Raw genomic sequence first — 20,537 nt, 5'->3', positions numbered from 1 at the left:
TTCTGACTTTAATCTCAGAATTCTGAGAATAAAGTCAGAATTCTGACATTAATCTCAGAATTCTGACATTAATCCCAGAATTCTGAGATAAAAAGTCAGAATTCTGACATTAATCTCAGAATTCCGAGAAAAAAAGTCTGAATTCTGACTTTAATCTCAGAATTCTGACTTTTTTTCTCAGAATTCTGCGATTAAAGTCAGAATTCTGACGAAGGCCACAATCCGGCCCTAGAATGGCGCGGTAAAAGTGCAAAACCGCACGGATTCCGTGCGGTTTCGCAAGAATTCCGTACGGTTTTGAATGACTAATAGCCACGGCTATTAGTCATTCACTCCGGCTATTAGTTATTCACTCCGGCTATTAGTTATTCACTCCGGCTATTAGTTATTCACTCCGGCTATTAGGTATGCAGAACGAGCCCTCCCTCTTCTTTGCTTGACCACTAAGTTTGAAGGCTGTCTAACCAATCAGTGAAGAGAAATACCAGACTAAAGTACCACCACTAGCTAGTGGAAAATAGGGTCAGAATTAAAGTCAGAATTCTGAGATTAATGTCAGAATTCTGACTTTTTTCTCAGAATTCTGAGATTAATGTCAGAATTCTGACTTCAATCTCAGAATTCTGAGAAAAAAGTCAGAATTCTGAGATTAAAGTCAGAATTCTGATTTTTTTTCTCGGAATTCTGAGATTAATGTCAGAATTCTGTAAAAAAAAAATTTTTACATGTGTGGCCCTAATCCTCTTCCGTACTTATCACTCCGTAAGTAGTCCGGTAACTTACGATGTAATGCTCATGAAGTGGAAACTCGATCTCTGAGCAATCGATTTCAGCACGTTCTTTCTGGACAGCGCCATTTACGAACGACGTAAGGAGTGTTAAGGTACGGCCACACCATCCGCGTTACTCGCGTAAGACGCGTATAAAATCGGCAATTTTTCCATAGGGAACCATTGGTTTACGCGCGTATAAGCTGCGTAGATGCGTTACATGCGCTAAAGCAACATTTTAGCCGCGTTAGCCGCGTATGAGCTGTGTATATACGCACCTAACACACCTACGCGCCTACGCCCGAAGTTAAAAAAATTGAACTTTCAACGCTCGTACGCGTGATGCTTAGCCGCGATAGCCAATCAGCGTGGAGCTTGACCCGACGTCACTGGCAGAGTGTAGTGACGCTTGCACAGAAGCATACGGCCGACATCTTTCTTTATTCTGGGTGGAAATAGTAACATAGTTACGCCATTAAATGCGTTTATGTAAAAAAAAAAAGTGAGAAATGTGCATTTTACTTTCATAATGTTCGCTCGGTGAATGTGAAGGATGTTTGGTTTAATAGTTATGACGAAGAGGGAACGCTCCATTCACTTGCATGGACAGCGTCTCTGGTTGCTATGCAACCTCAACGTCTTGGCGGACTATATCTCTGCTGATCAACACTACGAATGCTGGAAACACACCAGACACACCATGTGAAGTTATTTAACCCGATTATTGTTATTTATATCTGAGATTATTTAATCTAACCCGATCCAAGCTCTATCATGCACCCAAACACGGCGGTGTTTGGGTTTCCTTCCTCGGACTCCTAAATCCAGCGCAGCCACAGGCGCGTAGCTGCGTACGTAGGACCATTTTTGACACAAAATGGTCAAGCAACATTTTAGCTGCATTACGCGCGTAAATCTTACGCGGGTTACGCGTTTGGTGTGTTCGTACCTTTAGTCTAAACATTGGCAACCTGGTCTCACAGGAAACAAGAATTTCCGTGATGCGGCCACGGATTTTGAGCCAATGCAAGTTAATGACGCTACTGATCCGTGAATATATTTATTTATTTATTATATACGGAGACCACCAGACCTCCTCGAACAACAAAATAAATAAATACATCAATATGATCTGCTGCAAAACTTGGAGTATCCATAATACAAAGCATTGACCCTTTTTTGCATGCTTCCCTTTTTTGCTACTATCTGCGCACACCCCTGCTGAAGCGCTCGCTCTCTCTCTCTCTCTCTCTCTCTCTCTCTCTCTCTCTCTCTCTCTCTCTCTCTCTCTCTCTCTCTCTCTCTCTCTCTCTCTCTCCCTCTCCCTCTCCCTCTCTCTCTCTCTCGTTTCGTTCTGTAGAGCAGTAAAAAGTTTGAGAAACGCTCCCAAACAGTATTGTATATATATATATATATATATATATATATATATATATATATATATATATATATATATATATATATATATAATATTCACAGATTTCTTAGACCAGCTTCGATGTAATCGGGAAACCGGGCGGATCTATCCTACTGTTACACCTTTCCTGCTGTCGGCTTCCGTAGTCGAGAAGCACAGGAGAGACGTTCCCTCCAGGGCCGTTGTTTTCTCGGGGGTAACACCCTTCACTTTGACCGGCAGTGGCTCTGCTGCTTATAAGTCGGAATATGGTCGGAATAAAGCGGCCACCGACACTAAACTGACACGCGCTAACGCTCGCTTGCCTCGCTCGAACACTCACTAGCTGACATTACTCACACACGCACTGCCATTCTTGCGCACACACATAGGCCTACGCTACTCTCGTAACACTCAGGATCTCGTAATTACGAGAGATTATCTCTTAATTACGAGATCCTGAGTGTTGTAACGGCTACATTAGCTGTGAAACTTTTTTTATTTGGGGAATGCTCAGCGCCACCGTACTATCCTGCATGTCTATCTTTTTAATTTGTGCTTGTGTGTTTCCAGCAATTCTTTGCTTCATGAATGACTTAAACCCATTGGTAAAACACAACACTGCCAATGCGCAAGGGGGATTTCTAAAGGTGACAGTGGCGACGACTAGCGTCAGAAGCTGAACCATCACTATGGTAGAGCTAAGAAGGTTCTACCAGTGCTTCAGACCAATCTTACCAACGGACGATGAACGTAAGAGTTTCGTAGCGAAGAACGTTTCGGGAAACACGCAAGATGTTAAGGTAGAACTTAAAGTAAAGGTTACGAATGACGTAGCGTTAAGAAGGTTTCGGGAAACCAGCCCTGCCCGATAAGTTTCTAGTTTTTGAAACCTTTAGTAAAAGTAATCTCAGTGTGCCGTTCAGTAAAATGCCTACATGCTATTCAAATAATCTTGTCTTTCGACTGAACCTTTCATACCAAATCGATATTTCCCATAAATGATGGTACTCGGGAATACTTGTTGATGAGGTTGGGAGGCAGGTTCCCCAAGAGCTGGCAGATCCGACGGTGCAATCAAGGGTGGCAGTAATCGTTGATTAGACAAGGGAGTGTGTATAGGCAGATCTGCTTGCCGGTTAGCATCATTATTGTTCTCAAAACATGGTTTTCAAAAAAACTGAGCGAGTGCAACTTGTTTAGCCATAAAAGAGCAAAATGAATACAAAATTATACCTTGACACTGCTAACAAACTTTACCGTACGCCAGATGGCAATAGTGCTACATAGATGTTGCATTGACCAACGAAAACACACCAACTTTTTTTCTTATAATTTTACTAACATTCAGTGGTGTAGTCTACGTGATACGCAGGTATACGCCGTATACCCACTAGGAACGCACCAGGATTTGCGTATACCCACTTAAAAATATGCACGGATACGTATCAATCGTCTTGTGACAGATCTTTCACTTCTGTGTTTATTTTTCGCAAATATCGGTTGGGTATAACTGCAATAAAATACTCTAAGCAGGGGAAGTTATCTCCTACATTCACACATTCATAAAATTCCCCCTGCGCGCTCGCGCTCTGCCCTGTCTCTGTTACGAAGCGCGAAGCTGCCCCTGCATCTCTGCACGTTAGTTGGCGGGCCGAGCCCCTCCTTCTCGCGTGTGTGTGCGTGTGTGTGTGTGTGTGTGTGTGTGTGTGTGTGTGTGTGTGTGTGTGTGTGTGTGTGTCCAGTCCTCACATATTAATGTGTAAACCACATAATAAGTGGTCAACAGAAGACAATGTTTTAATCCCACTTTATATCTCCTTGTTACTTTTAGATGAGAACCCCCTGGTCAGCCTTTCAGACTGGGTGTCAGGCTAGGGAATTTAAAAACAGGCATCCTTGGTTAGAGTGGAGGGAAAACAAGTTAGGTAAATGTCAGCCAACATACAGTTGGTATACACAATTGAAATTCATAATGTTAATCACTATGCAAATGAGATTATAGCTAATTCATGGTCATTTTTAAGGTGCACTAAATTTCACACTTTTACACAATTCAATTACTGTATGGTATGTTAGATAACAACAGTAAGAGCTCAAATTAGAGCAATTGAAAGAGTGAAACATTAGTCTCCTGTCATCTCCTCCATGGTTGTAAACAGTTCATTAAACTATTTTGAGTAGATTTTGTCCTTGTTTAGCATGTGCTATTGCTACTATAGATATACAAAGCACAACTTGTCATTTTTGTCTTCTATTTGTTCATACTGTTATTAAAACTGATAAACCTACTCAGCATTACATGATTGTTGATAATCGGTAAAGGTCAGCGGGTTGTAGACCCCTGCGTTGGTGAGTGTGGTGCGACATCCCATAAGTGCCACACACGTACACGTACCGGTGGGACGGGTTTGTACGAGGCTGGGAGGGAATCATCACAGTATACCCACTACAATAAAATAGACTACACCACTGCTAACATTCTATAGATAAAATACAACAAATACGTAACAGTACTAATATCCATGTTTAACTATACAGAGTAGTATATATTTTTGTGTGGGAATTTCTTATTTGGCGTCCCAGCTGTCATTCAGGGCCTGCCCACAGCTCTGTGGCTCTGAACACAGTTCAGAGCCATTTTCACCTCGTCGCCCGTGGATCTGTTGGCTCTGTACGCGAACTGCAGGGGGTCCAGTACAGGATCTGTAATGGACTTCAGGGGGGCCAGGGTAAGGTACTCCAGCACCTTCATGAAAACAGAGGTCAGGGCGACGGGTCTGTAGTAACATCATATAGCAAACAATAAAGAATGGCGCTGCTCTGCTGGCGACGCGCATACCTGCTCTGACAATCCTACGTGTTTTGTTTGTTTGTTACTCGGAACTGTTATGTGGATGGAAGAGACTGAATCGAAAGCGGCAGAGTCCTGGCTGAAAGGGGCTCGCAGTGGATTTACTCACTTGGCAAAGTTTATGATTTTTATTGGATTGTGTTTGTTTATGCGAACGGTGGTAATGAGCAGTGTTGGGATAGTTCACTTTCTACGTGAACTAGTTCAAAGTTCAGTTCACAAATTTTAAAATGAACTAGTTCAGTTCAACGTTCATAATTCAAAGATTTGAACTAAGTTCACAGTTCCAAAAAATGAACTAGTTCATAGTTCTTTTTTTTTCAATATGTTGCTGTGTGAGCTATTATTTTTTTCCGGTATTTTGAACATCGAGCCCACTTCGTGATTTGTCTAGGATGAAATTGAGTGGTTGAATCAAGCATCGTAGCGAAATAGTTTCTATCGTGTTTTATTGTACATTTAGCGCATTTTGTAAATCCCATTGATTTCTGCTGGAAGACTCATTGCTCGTTGGCCGGAAGCGGAAAGGGAACTAGTTTGGTTGTAGTTCAAATTTGGTTGCAGTCTTTTCGCTCGGTTCTAGCCCTACTGTTGAGTCGGAGAACCGAGCGAAAAGACTACAACCAAACGTAAACAGCCCCCATTTCCGTTTCCGGCCAACAAGCAATGATTCTAGGAGGTTTTCTAGTCCGCTGAGCTATGAGCCAGAGAGCTAACGTTATGGATTGTACATATTTATAATTCGAAATTCGTCTCAGCCTTTATACCACAGACACTCTAGGGTCTATAGCATATAACCGTGTTGTCTGATTACAGTTTGATTCATTTTTCACAATTTAACAGATCTCGTTTTGAAGAATAATCACTGCGCCATTCGTTTCAATGGGAATCGGGACGGTCTATACTTTCAACATAAAGTGTATTTATATTTTTTAATTCGTCCCAGCCTTTACACCACAGACACTATAGGGTCTATAGCATATCACCGCATTTTCTGATTGCAGTTTAATGTAACAGTAAGCTGACAACACCGGAACTGCAAATTAACCACACAGAGATAACCATGGCAACCGGTCAAACAAATGTTCTCATTCTGCGCGCGCATCCGCCGTTTTGATAAACAAATAACCCCCCAATTGAAAGAAGTTAAACCGAGTGCGTGTGCCGTTCACAGACACCAGAATGAACGAGTTCACAGTAACGTTCATCAGGCAGTAATACAGTACGTTCAGTTCACGTTTGCCGAAAATATGAACTAGTTCATGAACTATCGTTCAATGAACGCGTTCAGGCACAACACTGGTAATGAGTGCTGTGAACATGGGACCAGCGCTACGTTACAACACAAGCCAACCTGTCATTTATGGTCGCACCATACTTCTAGCCCTCCGGATTACGTCAAAAAGTCCAGATCAAATACCCCTGCAGTGCTGTATAATGTACCAAAAGAACTGGAAAGAAAGATACACCGTCCGTGGAAAAAACAGGCCGGACTGCTACCTTCGATCCCCGGTGGAGGTCAGCCAACCCAAAGGAAGAAGCGAGGAAATAAGAACATATGCCAGGTAGTCTTTGAATTCCGCAAGCGGCCCTGCAATGTTTCACTGAAACCTGGTTGCACGCTGCAGTATCGGATTCCCTCTATAATATTGAAGGTTTCGCACTTATTCGCGCAGACAGAAATAAAAACTCAGGGAAAACCTGAGGGGGCGGGGTCTGCGCATGCATTAATGAGCGATGGTGCCGCCAATACCCGATCAAACAGGCAACTTGTAACAGTGACTTTGAACTTTTAGCCATTGGGTTGAGACCATTTTATCTCCGACGGGAATTGGCTGCATCCTGCTATTAGTTGTTTATGTCCCACAAAGCAGCAAAATACACCGTGCCGCAGCTGCAATAGCAGATTATGTGTGCAATCTACAGCAACAATTCCCAGAAGCCCCTGCCATAATTTTAGGTGATTTGAACACCTGTAACCTGTAGAAAGCTTTGCCAGGGTTTCATCAGGATATTAAGTGCAAAACAAGGAAGGAGAATATACTGGATTAATGTTACACGAACATAAGTGATGCATACACATCCAGAAGCAAACCACCCGTAGCAAATTCTGAGCACAATGTGATCCATCTCATTCCAACCTATCGGACTAAATTAAAAAGCAGTAAGCCTCAGAATAAAATCAATACGAGTATGGACTCGATAGTCAAGATGCGCTGGGTGCCTGTTTTGACTGTGCTAATTGGGAGGTGCTAAGGGAAAGCACTCAGGATTCAGCATGCAATATTACAACAGACTATATAAACTTCTGTGTGGAATCCATAATCCGAACGAAAACTGTCAAAGTGTACCCTTACAATAAAACATACATAACTAAGGACATTAAACAAATAATGAATGAAAGAAAATTGGCTTTAAAACAAAAGGATGCTCAGGAACTGAGGAGGAAAGATAAAGAACTCAGAGGGAAGATAAGGAAGGCAAAGGACACACATAAAAAACATCTGGAGGAACTATTCCAGGCTAATGACTCTAGGAAAATGTGGAGTGCCATGAAAAACATGGCAGGGATGCCAAGTAAACAACACAAGCCCTTCATAACAACTGATGAGCTGGCATCCGCTGTGGAGTTGAACTCTTTCTTCATCTGGTTCGAAGTCTCTTCGACTGAAGAAAGATGTACAGACATCCTCAAGTCAGTCATTGTACACCCTGACAGAGTACATATATCAGTAGTGCAGGTGGCCCAGGCGTTTCGACACCTCAACTCACAGAAGTCTACGGGTCCTGATACTGATAACATCACAGCGTCTCTCCTGAAGACAAACAGTGAAGAGCTTGCCCATGTGTGGCAGCCCATATTCTAACAGTCATTGGACACAACACTGTCCCCACTGCCTGGAAAACCTCACATGTGATCCCGCTTCCAAAGAAAACATGCCCAAAGGAGTGCAATGATTTCCGACCTGTGGCTCTGTCCTCTATATTGATGAAGTGACTGGAAAGAATCATCTGCCCCTTGCTCTCCACGTCAGTGCAGAGTAAACTGGACCAAAATCAATTTGCCTATAAGTGCGGCGGCTTTTGCTTGAGCTGCTCCCCCCGCGACCCGACCCCGGATAAGCGGTTGAAGATGAGATGAGTGCGGCCACAACACCGAAGATGACGCCGCTACCCTTACACACCTTGTCCTAAAATACCTGGACTTACCAAAACACAAACCATATGCTACAGTATTGTTTATTGACCACTCCTCTGCTTTCAATACCATCAAACTGGATTTACTTCTCTCCTAAATGCAACAGTTGGACATTAATCCATACCTTATTCATTGGTACCACTTTTCCCTCATCCGTAGGCAACAGCTGGTCAGAGTTAACAAGACGCTCTCCCCCCTGCTCACAACGAGCAGTGGAGCACCACTACCTCTCTACTATGAGAGTGTGAAGAGATTGGTCCAATTGGGAGAGCAAAAATCTTTTTGTCCTAATTGCGCCGAGGGCTTTTTTTCTATCGCCTAGCAACGAACCCATTCTAGACCCGACATTACTCGCCTGCTACGTATCCAGGTTAGAGCCCATTAGACATGTCGTAGATCTCGACATGTTCTGTAATTAAAACTATTAATCGCTCCACTTTCCGAGTGATTTGTCCGCCATTGATTCTTGTTTTGACAGTTGAGAGTTTCCTTCACGACGAAGTGTCAATGTTCTGCTTGTGATTGGTCAGTTTCCAAAAAGACGCCTGACGTCGGCCGCTTTCTTCCTGAAAGTTGAACTTTTTTCAACGCTCCGTATGGCAAAAAAAAAACCGCAAATGCAAACAATCTTTTCTCCCTCATTCCGTATCATTGCCCAACTAACAGAGAAGAGTCAAGTAGACTCCACATACATCTCACATGCAAACACACTACGCACTCCCAATATCACTTTACACACCCCAGAGACATCTATGGCCTTTAATTTATTGGACTGTGAGACTCTTATGGACTTATCTGTGTGTATGTACACTTGGGCTGTTGTGTAAATGTTTTTTATGTGCTGTTTTTACGTCTTGCTATGAGTATTGAAGAGATGTGTAATGCAAGACAAATTTCTGTGTAAACAGACATTAGTGTGTATCTAATCTAATCTAATCTAATCTAGTCATTCAGGCCTGTGACCTTGGCCTTCTTGGGGATGGGGTTGATGATTAAAGCCTTAAAGCATGCCGGGGCGTGACACAGCTTCAGTGAGGTGTTAAAGATGTAGGTAAATACCGGGGCCAACTGGTTGGCACAGTGCTTCAGGGCGGAGGAAGAGACAGAATCCAGGCCGGCCGCCTACCGGCGATTCTGACTCTTGAACAGACGCTTCACCAGCCTCTCTGTGACAGAGTGTCACAGAGAGGGGAAAAGGGGAGGGGAAGGAGAGGTGGGGGAGGGGGCGGGGGCGGGGGAGGAGTAGCATGGGGCAGCAAGGGTGGTTGTGACCTAGGGGAGTGGAGGGAAGGGTCGAGGGGGAGGCTGGCGATGGGGACTTAGTTCTGTAATTGGTGATCTTCTTGAGGCCTTTCCAGAGAGAGGAGGGATCCCCTCCGACAGCTGCTGCTGCTGCAGTCTCTCCACATAGTGATGTTTCGCCTCCTTCACCGCTTTGCCAAACCGGTACTTGGCCTGCCTGAACAGGTCACTGTCCCAGCCACACTTGGCTGCCTCCTTCTCCCACCTCAGCCGCTTGAGTTGGGGTGAGAACCAGGGCTTGTCATTGTGGTAAGACTTCCAGGAGCGGAAGAGGACACACACCTCCTCGTAGAAGCCAATGAACGATGACACAGTATCTGTGTATTCATCCATGTTGTTTCCAGCCTCTGGCCCCGCCCACTCGAAGTCCTGGTCACAGCCTGCCCTATCCAACCAGGCGCAAAGTCGCTCACATGCTTTGCTGGACCACACTCTGAACCGACTCAACACAGGTTTAGAGAGTTTCAGTCTTTTAAAGTAATTTTTGTATATGAAAGCAAGGAGAAGGAGTTGTTCTAGGAATGGTAAGCTGGGAGCTGTGAAAAGAATGAAGTCTCAGAATCCAAGAGTTGGGCCAAAGGGTGAGAGGTCATGAGATACAGCATTATCTGAGGATTTTTACAACCTTCTAGGATACAGCCCCCACATTTATAAACATACTTGTCCTTGAGGCCTTCTTTCATATAAAATTGACCCCAAGTTTCTGGCTCACTCCCAAGTGTCTTTGATGCCTAGGTCACCTATTAATTACATAACTTCCGGTGGGGTTGGATGTATATCTCTAGTATTCTAGTAAACCTTAATGCCCTGATTCATATACAAGAGATCAGACGTCTTTATCTCACTCCTAAGTCATTCTGTGTCCCTGTGAATGGTGTGTTTGCATCACTTCTTGTAGGTCTACGACCACTTGTTGTTCATTTAAGTATTCTTAAACTATTAAGAATATGACGTATTCTTAAACTTGTTTCTGTCTTACTTTCACTTTATTGATGCATCAACACTTCAAAAGAAAGTTAAAGTGTGTCTTTAGTTTGTCATCATTATCATGTACAACTAAAGGTTCTGTTCATTTAATTTCATTAAAGGTGTTATATTATACCACCAGGTGTGAGAGTGATTACCCGTTACAAGCCGTTTTGAAAATCAGCCTCTTCTGACATTACAAGTGGGCGTGTCCATCTAGAAGTATGACGGATAGATGAGCAACATTGGCTACAGTCCACTGGGTAGGCTGGTAGACTGATCTATCCAGCACACATCTAGGTGGACACGCCCACTTCTGATGTCAGAAGAGGTTTTAAAATCGTCCAAGTTGTTTTTTCGAGTTGACACATCTAGGCGTGTCCACCTAGATATGTGCTGGATAGATCAGTCTACCAGCCTACCCAGTGGACTGTAGCAAATGTTGCTCATCTATCCGTCGTACATCTAGTTGGACACGCCCACTTGTGATGTCAGAAAAGGCTGATTTTCAAAACAGCTTGTTGCGGTTAATCACACTTACTGAAGGCCCGGTCAGACCAGATCCCGGATGGATAACCTGTACCTTTTTTTCCTTCCACCGGGCATTATAAACTGGAAGACACAAACAGCTGTGGCTTCTGAGCCACATAACAACATTCTATCAGATTAGGTTGCTATGCTTTACCCAATCTACCAACGTTTGAGGAGATTCTGTCCAATCACATGGCTGAATGCGCGCTGCAGGACTTGCTGATTTCATGGTCAACTGTCCAGCCCCTTCCACGCGTGGTGGTTCTGTTAATTTAATTTGAAAGCATAGTATTTATTTGATCCATTTTTCCTTTACTTGGAAAAGGATTACGGGTTATTATTTAGCTGTTTTAATATACCAGTTCCAGCCATAACAATGTTTAGTTTATGTTTACCATCTTTTCTAGCCCTCTCCAACTAACTGGAGGAGATTAGGGCGTGGATGAGTCACAACTTCCTCCAGCTGAACAGCTCTAAAACTGAAACCATACAAATTGGCACCCCTCATCAGGTCCAGTAATCACCCATAACCACAAATCTCCTTCTCCGGTCAAGACATCCCCCTTTTAACCAGTTACCAACCTCGTTGTGAAGCTGGACCCACAACTGACCTTTGCAAACCACATCAAACATCTGTAAAAAACAGCTTTTTCCTTATCAAGAACATTTCTAAACTCCGCCCCTCACTTTCTCTGACTCAGAGAAACTCGTCCACGCCTTAATCTCCTCCAGGCTTGAATGCTGTAACAGCCTGCTCATCGTTATACCTAGTAAACACCTTCAGAAACTTTAATTCATTCAGAACTGCGCTGCCCGAACTCTGATGAAAACCCGCAGATAAGACCACATCACCCCCTTTCTTCAGAACCTCCACAGGCTCCCCAGAACCTCAAGTATTCAATACAAGATCTCCCTCATCACCCACCTTTGAATCTAAAGCAACGCCCTGCAATACCTCCAAGACCTCCTTACACCTCACTCATTCACCCGTTACCTCCGGTCCCAAAGCACAAACCTCCATCAGCCCCGCACAAGACTTCGCACCATGGGAGACCGAGCCTTCTGCTCCGCTGACCCTCACATCTGGAACTCCCTCCCTGAACATCTGCGAAAACCCCAGTCTGTGGACACTTTTAAAAACACCTTTTTGTTCAAGCAGGCGTTCTTAAGTTGTCCTTCGATTTTTCAAAATTCAATCTGCACATCAACTCCTCTTTTAGCTGTTTATTATTAATGTATTTTATCACTGGATTTTAATTTGTTATTGCCCTTAGTGTTTTGTTATTTTATTTTTTCGGTTTCTGTAGCACTTTGAGATTATTTTATGAACAGTGCTTTACAAATAAAATGTATTATTATTATTAGTGGGCGTTTCACATTGAAAATTATTAAAGTATCCGAATCGTTTGGTATCCATATCTATACAAGATATCTACATCTGCAATAAATGTATCCCCTTTGTTGATGGTTATTCTAACCAGAACAATCTTCTTCATATCTTTGTTAAACATAAGCAACCTGACAAATGTTGCATTTCATTTATTTGCATTGTTTTCACTTCATAAAGTCCTCCTTTCAGGGGGAATTTATCAACCATAAAAATATTAACATTATTATTTTAACGATAAAATCGCCATTCTCATTTCATGTTCACAGCTAGTCTATTATGCTTTTATTTTTTGTTCCCTTATTCATTTGAGTCTGAATAAAAAAAATAGAAAATGAATAAAAAAACACCAAGAATCCACAAGAGTCCAAATGATGGTTGCAAGAGGTCATCTAGGAAATAATTCATACGTCCTGTCATGTCTGCTTACATTCCGTTGTAAATGCACTGCATTTTTTGCTATTCATTGTACTGTTTCATAAATACTTCTTTAAATTAAAGGGTCAGTTTCTTCTTCGACCCCTGACTTGCATGTCTCTGGTCCATTTGATCATGGTCTCCGGGGAGCGGTACAGGAAGATGAGTTTTGAGTAGAGCTCCTCCTCCAGCTCCAGTTCTCCTGTCTCACGGACCTAGACATAAATACAACCAACCATTAAAGGGGTGATATCATGCTTTTTCGACTTTTCCCTTTGCTTTAGACATTAGACTGTTATATGACGCATTTATACATGTTTTACGTCTGCTAAACTAGAAAAATCTAAGCTGGAGCCAGGGGGAGTATTCGCGCCCACCGAGAACGCCCCTTAATAAGTGCAGTGGGCGGTGCTTAAAGAGTAGAAGTCCCGCCACCCGGCCACCCGCGATGTTTACAACTTCTCGGGGTATTGAATTTGCCGACACGTTCAAAGCGTTCGACCAATCGCAACAGAGTGGGCGTGCTGAACAATCACAGCAGACTGGGCTACACGGGAGGGGGGGCCTTAAAGCGGCACGATACAAAACAGAACGTTTGTGAAAGATGATGAAAGTAGTTTTGTTTGAATACAGTGTGAGAATAAAACAGGGTATTCCTAAAATACAGGCATGTAATCCTATTGTTGTAGTAACCTCAAATGCAATTATGGCAAGAAGCATGATATGGGATCTTTAACATACAATCTAGGGTTGGGTCTCAATTGGATGGGGATTTTAGGTTATCTCAGTATTCAGCAGATCAATGCACTGCGGTGTGTTTTAGTCCGCGTTTTGTATGGTTTTATGTGCGCATACACTCACCAGGAATATGTCAGTGCACAACTTTAGGATGCGATCCACACAGGGAAGTTCCTCAAACATGATGGAGTGGGAGATCTCACTGAAGAACCCGCGGACAAACTTTCCAATCACCAGGACCACCGACACATACAGACCCATGATTCTGCAAGGAATAGAGTGGTTTGAATAGAAGAGACATAAGTTACTGTTCCTCAATACATGGCACTGCCCCTCTTGTGGTGGAGTATGTCTGTTGTGTGACCTGTATACATTAGATTTTTGTATACTTTACCCGTATCCAGCAAGGAAACCCAAGCTCGGCGGACTGACTTTGTCATTAAATATGATCATGGGCAACACGCGACAGCTGCCTGTGGAAGGTTTACAGTCATCGATGGCAATGTCCCACCACTCCTGGGTCCCACTGCGGTTTAAGGACCTGTCGCTCATTAGGGACAGAGTCACATTCTGGTACCCATCCTCATCCCCTGAAAAGAAAATCAATAATTACTTTTATGAAAAACACTGCAGCAGATGAACGATCATTCATGATCCAAAGTCAATGTGTCACACTTATTAACGGATATAAACAAAGAATGTTCAAGTTTAATAATACCCATATTGAATGTATAGAGAACATCTGATCTTATCTGAATAGTAGAGCTATAAAGCGGGTAATCATGTATGTATGGGTGTAGGTATGTCCTAATCTGTATATCTGTATGTCTGATCTACTGCCCACTTGGCATGTTTACTGTTGGGGACCGATGAAGGGTAATGTTGACTTATTTGGAGATGTTGTTCGATATGAATAAATATGAATGAACAAAAACAAAAGCCAGCTGCACGGCAGTCGGGGCTGGGCTTCATGGCTCTGGACAGACGACACTAAATATGCCCACACACTCCCCGGCTCACTGTCTGAACCTCAGTATGGCACTCTACTTCTGGATACAGTACTCTAATAATACTAATATTTCTCTTACTATAATGAGCGTAGTTTCTGTTTGTCTGCAAATCCTTCAGTTAACTAAATAATTGTAATTCGATGGAATCCAAGGGGTTGAGTGTAGGTGTTTGAATGAGCGCCTCTCCAGAAAGCTGCCAGCAGCGATACGGGAGGCAACCGGCCCATTCCCAACAGGCACTGCACTAGTACATTCAAAGCGACTTACAAGTTGAGACTAACTTGGGGTAATGAATGCGTTCATTCTTTTGCTGCACGTTGTTCCTGTGATGTAAATAGGAACATGTGATATTAGGGATGACTCTGACCTTCATAGAGCTGGGTCACCGGCTTGGCCTCAGCGCCATTCGGGGCCCGGATGTAATTGGGGAACATATGAGGAATACGCCTGGAAAGATTTAAATTGAAAGGTCATCAGACACAGAATTCAGAAATAAAATGCAACCCTGAAATATAAAGCCTGGAAACCAGACAAATCTCACAATGTATAATTTGCTGTGCAGATAGGCTCTGGTTCCCCTCCCATACAAAAAGAGTTCTGCCCGGTACAAGATGGACCGACTATAGTTCCACCTTTATCTATCTGGAGGCAGGATTAATACAATGAAAGGATAAATATGACGATAAAAAATCTTCGCTCAGTGCTGCGTCCCCTGTTTATTTGCTCTGATTTGTTGATCTGAAATATCGCCCAGAGGCCTTTTGGTCTAACCCGTTAACCACGTCCAGGGAAATCCAAAAAATTACAGAGAGGTTCTGGAATAATTGCAGTGTGCAATTCATCTGCAAATGCCAGGCTATAAAAAATATGCCCAATACATGTTCCTAATTATGGATTCTCAGAAGAGAAAGATTCAAACAAAGATGTCAACTTAACTGTGTAAGCTAAGAAATGTGTTCAACCAGCTGTTTTTGCTTTCCAAGCATGTTATACTAACATGTTTGCATGCACATACATACACATTTCTGCCAAGATGACCTACACAGGCTCAGTGCGATTGCCAACCAGTAGTGAAGCCAGGTCCGCTCTGACTGGGTTTCCTGGCTCCAGGTTTATGGAGTGTTTGTCAAACGAGTGTTCAACAGTCCCACCTTTGCCCAAGTCTCTGTAGGAGGGAGAAACACAGAAATTAGGGGTTAAGTCTCTTCATTCAACAAACGTATTTTAAAGTGACTCCCAATTTGGAAAAATCAATAATAATGTTAAATAAAACATATATTTTTACAAGTTTCCATTTTTATTTATTACTTCTCACACCATGTTACTTAACCCTAGTTTTGGTCACAATGTACAATACGTACATTTACATTTAGGGCATTTAGCACAACAATATATATCTGTCGGTACAGTAAGGATGTTCATAGAACCAATGAATTGGTTAACCCATTCCCTGCATACAACAAAGATATTTGGGATAAGATGCTACACAACTATTAGTTCTATAACTAATTATGACATTCAATAGCTGCTGCTATTGCTGCTCTACTCATTGACCTGATGTGTTGTTTACCTCTGAAAGTTCCATGCAAGCCGCAGCGTTAGATCACCAGGACTCCCCATCAGCTCCTTCACCACCTCCTGTCGGCTGGGGGGGCTGATCCTCCACACCGACCCCGAGCTCCCCTCGATCCGGGCTGTCACGATGTCTTCAGAACTGTAGAACGTTATGAACTGCATGGCGACCTACAAAACCACACAGCATTCAAACGTAGATTGGAGATTGGTTGATTTCAGTGACTTTATTTAAGTTAAATCGCCAGAAGAAAAATAACCTCACAGAGGACACTATCATGCATCGTGAGATGGATAGCAGAAAGCAATCTAAAGCATGGATACTTACAGCGTTGTCTCCAAAAAGTGTTGTAAGTCTGTCATAGTCTGCCTCAGAGAAGGGCTGGATGGACTGCTGCTGAGCACTCATAGTGAACAGGGGCTGGAACACACAAGTTCCACCCTCAGAAAGATATAGGTATGTAGCTACAGGATGATGGACAAAGGGTTGTTACCGGGGAGGGGAGACCTTCACTCAAATCACAGACTTACCTGCCAGGAAATCCCATGGATCAAACATTGTCTTCAGTCATGTATGCGTGCATCATACATATTAAGCTTTGGGATTTCATGGTCCTATCTATTTGATTTTACTTTACAGATCTCAAACACTCTAATTAAGAATAATGAAAGTTATTTGAAGCTGTGGTCGTTATGTAAGGCTTATGGAAGAAGACACTGTATGTAGCTACTTAAACTATGCCCATTGGTAGTGTATTAGTATCAATTATATAACGTCTATATATATATATATATATATATATATATATATATATGTTGTCTGGTTTGTTGCACAAAGTTAACACAGCTTCAGATGTGAGTCATGTTTAGCCACAAAAAATCATTCAGCCGTTGGCTGAATGATATCAACACAGTCTAGATTCATTATAGATATGGGGTTAACAATATAAGCATCATATATTTAATCATTACCTCATAACCTCCGAGCTTCACTGTCACAGTCACATCGATGGGATGGTTGACCACACCCACCACAGATCTGACCAATGAGATGAAGAGAAGTGGGAACCAAATAATGCATATCAGGAAGAAAATGATCAGTCCGCCCATTCCGTATTTCACTATCTTCTTCTTCTTCTGCCCTTTAGGCTGGGGGTATTTCTGACAAAAGAAGAAAAAACATGTTCAAACACACAAACAACATGCACCTCTACAAACGAACAAACACAAACGAGGAGTAATGCAAACATTCCCTTCCTCGACATTGGAGGGATAAATAGTGGATGTAGTACACATTTACCTTCCATATACGTTACTATATTTGTTGCTTTGGTGTGTTTTCTGTATGCCTGCGCCTGGTTCAGACCTCATTAATGTACGTTCTCACATTCACTCATGTGGCTGTGTTTTGGTGTGTGTAAGGTATTTTCTCTAGGGGCTAGTTAAAGGAAAACCTCTGGATGTTTAAACTGGAGCCTGCAATAATTTGAATGCTAAAGATATTAAAACACAATTGATTAGGCCTAGGCCGACATATGTATCGGTCCTCATCCTGAATGCACTGTGCGTACATTTTTTCATGGCCTTTTCCCCCCTTCCATATCACAAAAATAAAAAATAGCTTGTGTGACAATTACGTGCTGATTTCAGAAACATGCTTTGCGCAGCAAAGACTTTATCTGATTCCGCATAAGGTTTCATTGATTGGCGCGCAATCTCTAGTCTAGGATATTTGTAGACATTAAAACTATTGCTGACCTGATTAGGAGAGCTTTGTCTAGATCCTGCCCTTATTGTTGGGCAGGATGATGTAGGCTATAGGTCTTTTTACGCTGCCAAGCCGGTTCGATCGCAGCTTGGCACGCCTGGCGATTTCACCTTCTTATCTCAAGTTTCCTGCATAAAACCGAGGGGGTCAACCCCGGTATTCACTGCGCGGGCTTTCTTGGTTCACTGGAGGAGGCGGGGCGGCGCATGGAGTCTAGCCCTCTTTAGAATAATTTGGATTATTTCATACTCCCAAATGTTTTATTTTTTTACGAATGAAGACATTTTAACCACGATGGTTGAATTAAAATCAGAGGAGGACAGCAAGTGCAGCTCGAAAGCGACCTCCCACACAAGAGCAATGGAATCATTTGATTTTATTATATGCCTTCTGAAGTGGCGTTTGATCGGTTCATTTCGGCTGCGCATGTATTTTTGGAATTTTAAATTGCTGTAATAAATTATTTTGTTGTTGACTTCTAACATTTCTCTATCGTTGCTGATTAAATCTAACATTAGTCTATGAGTAATATATAGGCGGTAACCACTGTTTTTGGTTGCGAAATTGTGCCAGCTGGGCATCCCGCGGTATTGGATGTGCTTTAATAAAACACATCCAATACATAGAATGTCCGCTTGTGATGCCACTGAGGCTATAGTAGGCTAACGATGCTCTTAGCATCCTACGTGTACCCCTGGAGTCCTCGTTAGCTACGAGCTTTTTCACGACGATCAAAACGGTACGATGCTTGTACGACGCACTTCACGATCCACTTAGGCTAACGATGCTTTCGGGAAACTGGGCCCTGAGCAATTTCCCAATAAACTCTTGACATGAAAAATTATCATTTAAATCCACAAACAACATATGTGTAATCCGTGGCATATAAAGACTGGGACCAGAAAATAGTTACTTTCTCTCAATTGAAACCCATTCATATTTTTTGATCTCATGGGTCCCATTGGCTCTACCGGAAGAGGCGTGTCTTCGCCACTCTATACCGCACCTTCGCTACTGGGTTGAGCTGGCTGGGCCGAAGCGCTCCCACCGGTGGAAATGCGCCATAGATCCAAAAAAAAAGGGTCCAGTTTGAAAAACTGCTCTGAATATTTCCTTCAAACTACTCAATTACACATTTGTGTTTATTGACATTATATATTGTTAGTACTTAAAAACCTTTAAAATGATGGTTGTTGCATTTGGATAATAACTACTTGAATGCAGTCCTTCAGCTCCTTGTCATTGTTTCCTTCATCGCTTGGAAATGCCTTTATCCAGGGTAACAATACGGGGGAACCAGGGAGCCAATGAGACTTGAGGTCCCCTGAAAATATTAATTTGGAAAGTTTAGGGGGGCCCTTTCAATATTATTTAAAATATATTTATTGACACATTTATATTCTGTATCAAACTATCCCGTATCAAACTATCCCCCCCCCCCCCCCCCCCGTATCACACTGCTACATCTTAGCCTCCACGCTAACCCCCACAGCCTATCATCACTGCTCCACCTTAACCTCCACAGCCTATCATAACTGCTCCATCTTAACCTCCAGTCTATCACTACTGCTCCACTTCTCCGTCCAGTGAGCCAACACCCAGCCATCATGCATCGGCAGGTCTCCTATCAACCTAGTGTATGGCCATCCGCAATAACTACACACACACACCTACTGTGCTCCTAAAGACAGTGTTTCCGCCTTCCGCTGGCATCGCAGCACAGTCAGCGTATCAGCAGTCATCTTATCAATGCCTTAGCAGCTGAGCACACAATCACCTCACCAAGTACATCCTGCTCCACAGGCTCCCCCAGCCTACCAGCTGTATACAATCGGCAAAGCCCCTTATCAGCCTGTGCCAGCCCAGCCTGACACAGCATGCCATCAGTCATTGTATCCTGTGTTGCAGAAGCCTCTCCATACACTCTCCAGCCACCATTGCTGAGCTAGTTTCAATACCTGAACTAACTAACATGCCCAAAGATAGACAGAGGAAGTTGAAGATGGCACTGGATCACCAACTAATTTGCCATACTGAACCTTATAGTGTACTCATGCAGCGCTACGTTCTAGAGGAAGCCCGTTTACAAGCCTTGTAGGCATTATTTGCAGCTCTCACTGCTGCCATGGACGGGATAGAGTGGCGATAGGCACAGCCCAATCAACTCGCACAGAGCAAGATTGCCGCAAGAGCTTGACCCTTTGCAACTTTGCTGGAAGGGCTCAACGAGATGGAAATTATGAAATGATGTGGATTGGCTCTTGGGTAAGCTTTGTGGAGCATCTTCATGTTCTAGGTCACCTCAACAATTAACCCTGAACCCTTAAAACCGGCTTTTGGCTACTGGCTCGAGGTAAACGCTGACAGAGCGGAGCTCTGCTCGGGGGCCCCAGGACAGAGGTGGAGGGGCTCGAGACGTTCTGGTCGGAGGCCAAGCAGCAGCAGATCAGGAGGTTGTGTCTTTTCTGTGGGAATGCCGAGCCCTACGTATGGCAGTATCCAGACAGTCCAGGGGCTCATTCAGAGAGATCGAGAACTGGATAACCGACTATCAAACTTGCCTAAAAAAGCAAGTGAAACCACTGTTTAACAAGGAATTTGGACACTATTTGATTGAAAGAAGAACG

General features: G+C 43.1%; 1 protein-coding gene across 2 annotated transcripts in view; it reads right to left on the bottom strand.

Moving 5' to 3' along the window:
- Positions 1 to 12,541: 12,541 nt before the first annotated feature.
- piezo1 (piezo type mechanosensitive ion channel component 1 (Er blood group)) overlaps positions 12,542 to 20,537 on the bottom strand; it is an 88,714-nt gene continuing 80,718 nt past the window's right edge. Inside the window, exons 47-54 of one of the 2 annotated variants that reach the window (XM_030378828.1) lie at positions 17,115 to 17,303; positions 16,471 to 16,563; positions 16,141 to 16,313; positions 15,613 to 15,735; positions 14,938 to 15,017; positions 13,955 to 14,150; positions 13,684 to 13,825; positions 12,542 to 13,037 (exon numbers count right to left, since the gene is read on the bottom strand). In XM_030378828.1, coding sequence (XP_030234688.1) covers positions 12,909 to 13,037; positions 13,684 to 13,825; positions 13,955 to 14,150; positions 14,938 to 15,017; positions 15,613 to 15,735; positions 16,141 to 16,313; positions 16,471 to 16,563; positions 17,115 to 17,303 — 1,125 coding nt within the window. In that variant the 3' untranslated portion in view covers positions 12,542 to 12,908. Of the gene's footprint in view, positions 13,038 to 13,683; positions 13,826 to 13,954; positions 14,151 to 14,937; positions 15,018 to 15,589; positions 15,736 to 16,140; positions 16,314 to 16,470; positions 16,564 to 17,114; positions 17,304 to 20,537 lie in introns of those variants that run through there. The other variant, XR_003979631.1, reaches the window with a different exon arrangement.

This window comes from Gadus morhua, chromosome 15 (assembly GCF_902167405.1).
Source record: "Gadus morhua chromosome 15, gadMor3.0, whole genome shotgun sequence".
NCBI classification, from domain to species: Eukaryota; Metazoa; Chordata; class Actinopteri; order Gadiformes; family Gadidae; genus Gadus; species Gadus morhua.
This window is presented reverse-complemented; position numbering and strand designations above follow the sequence as displayed.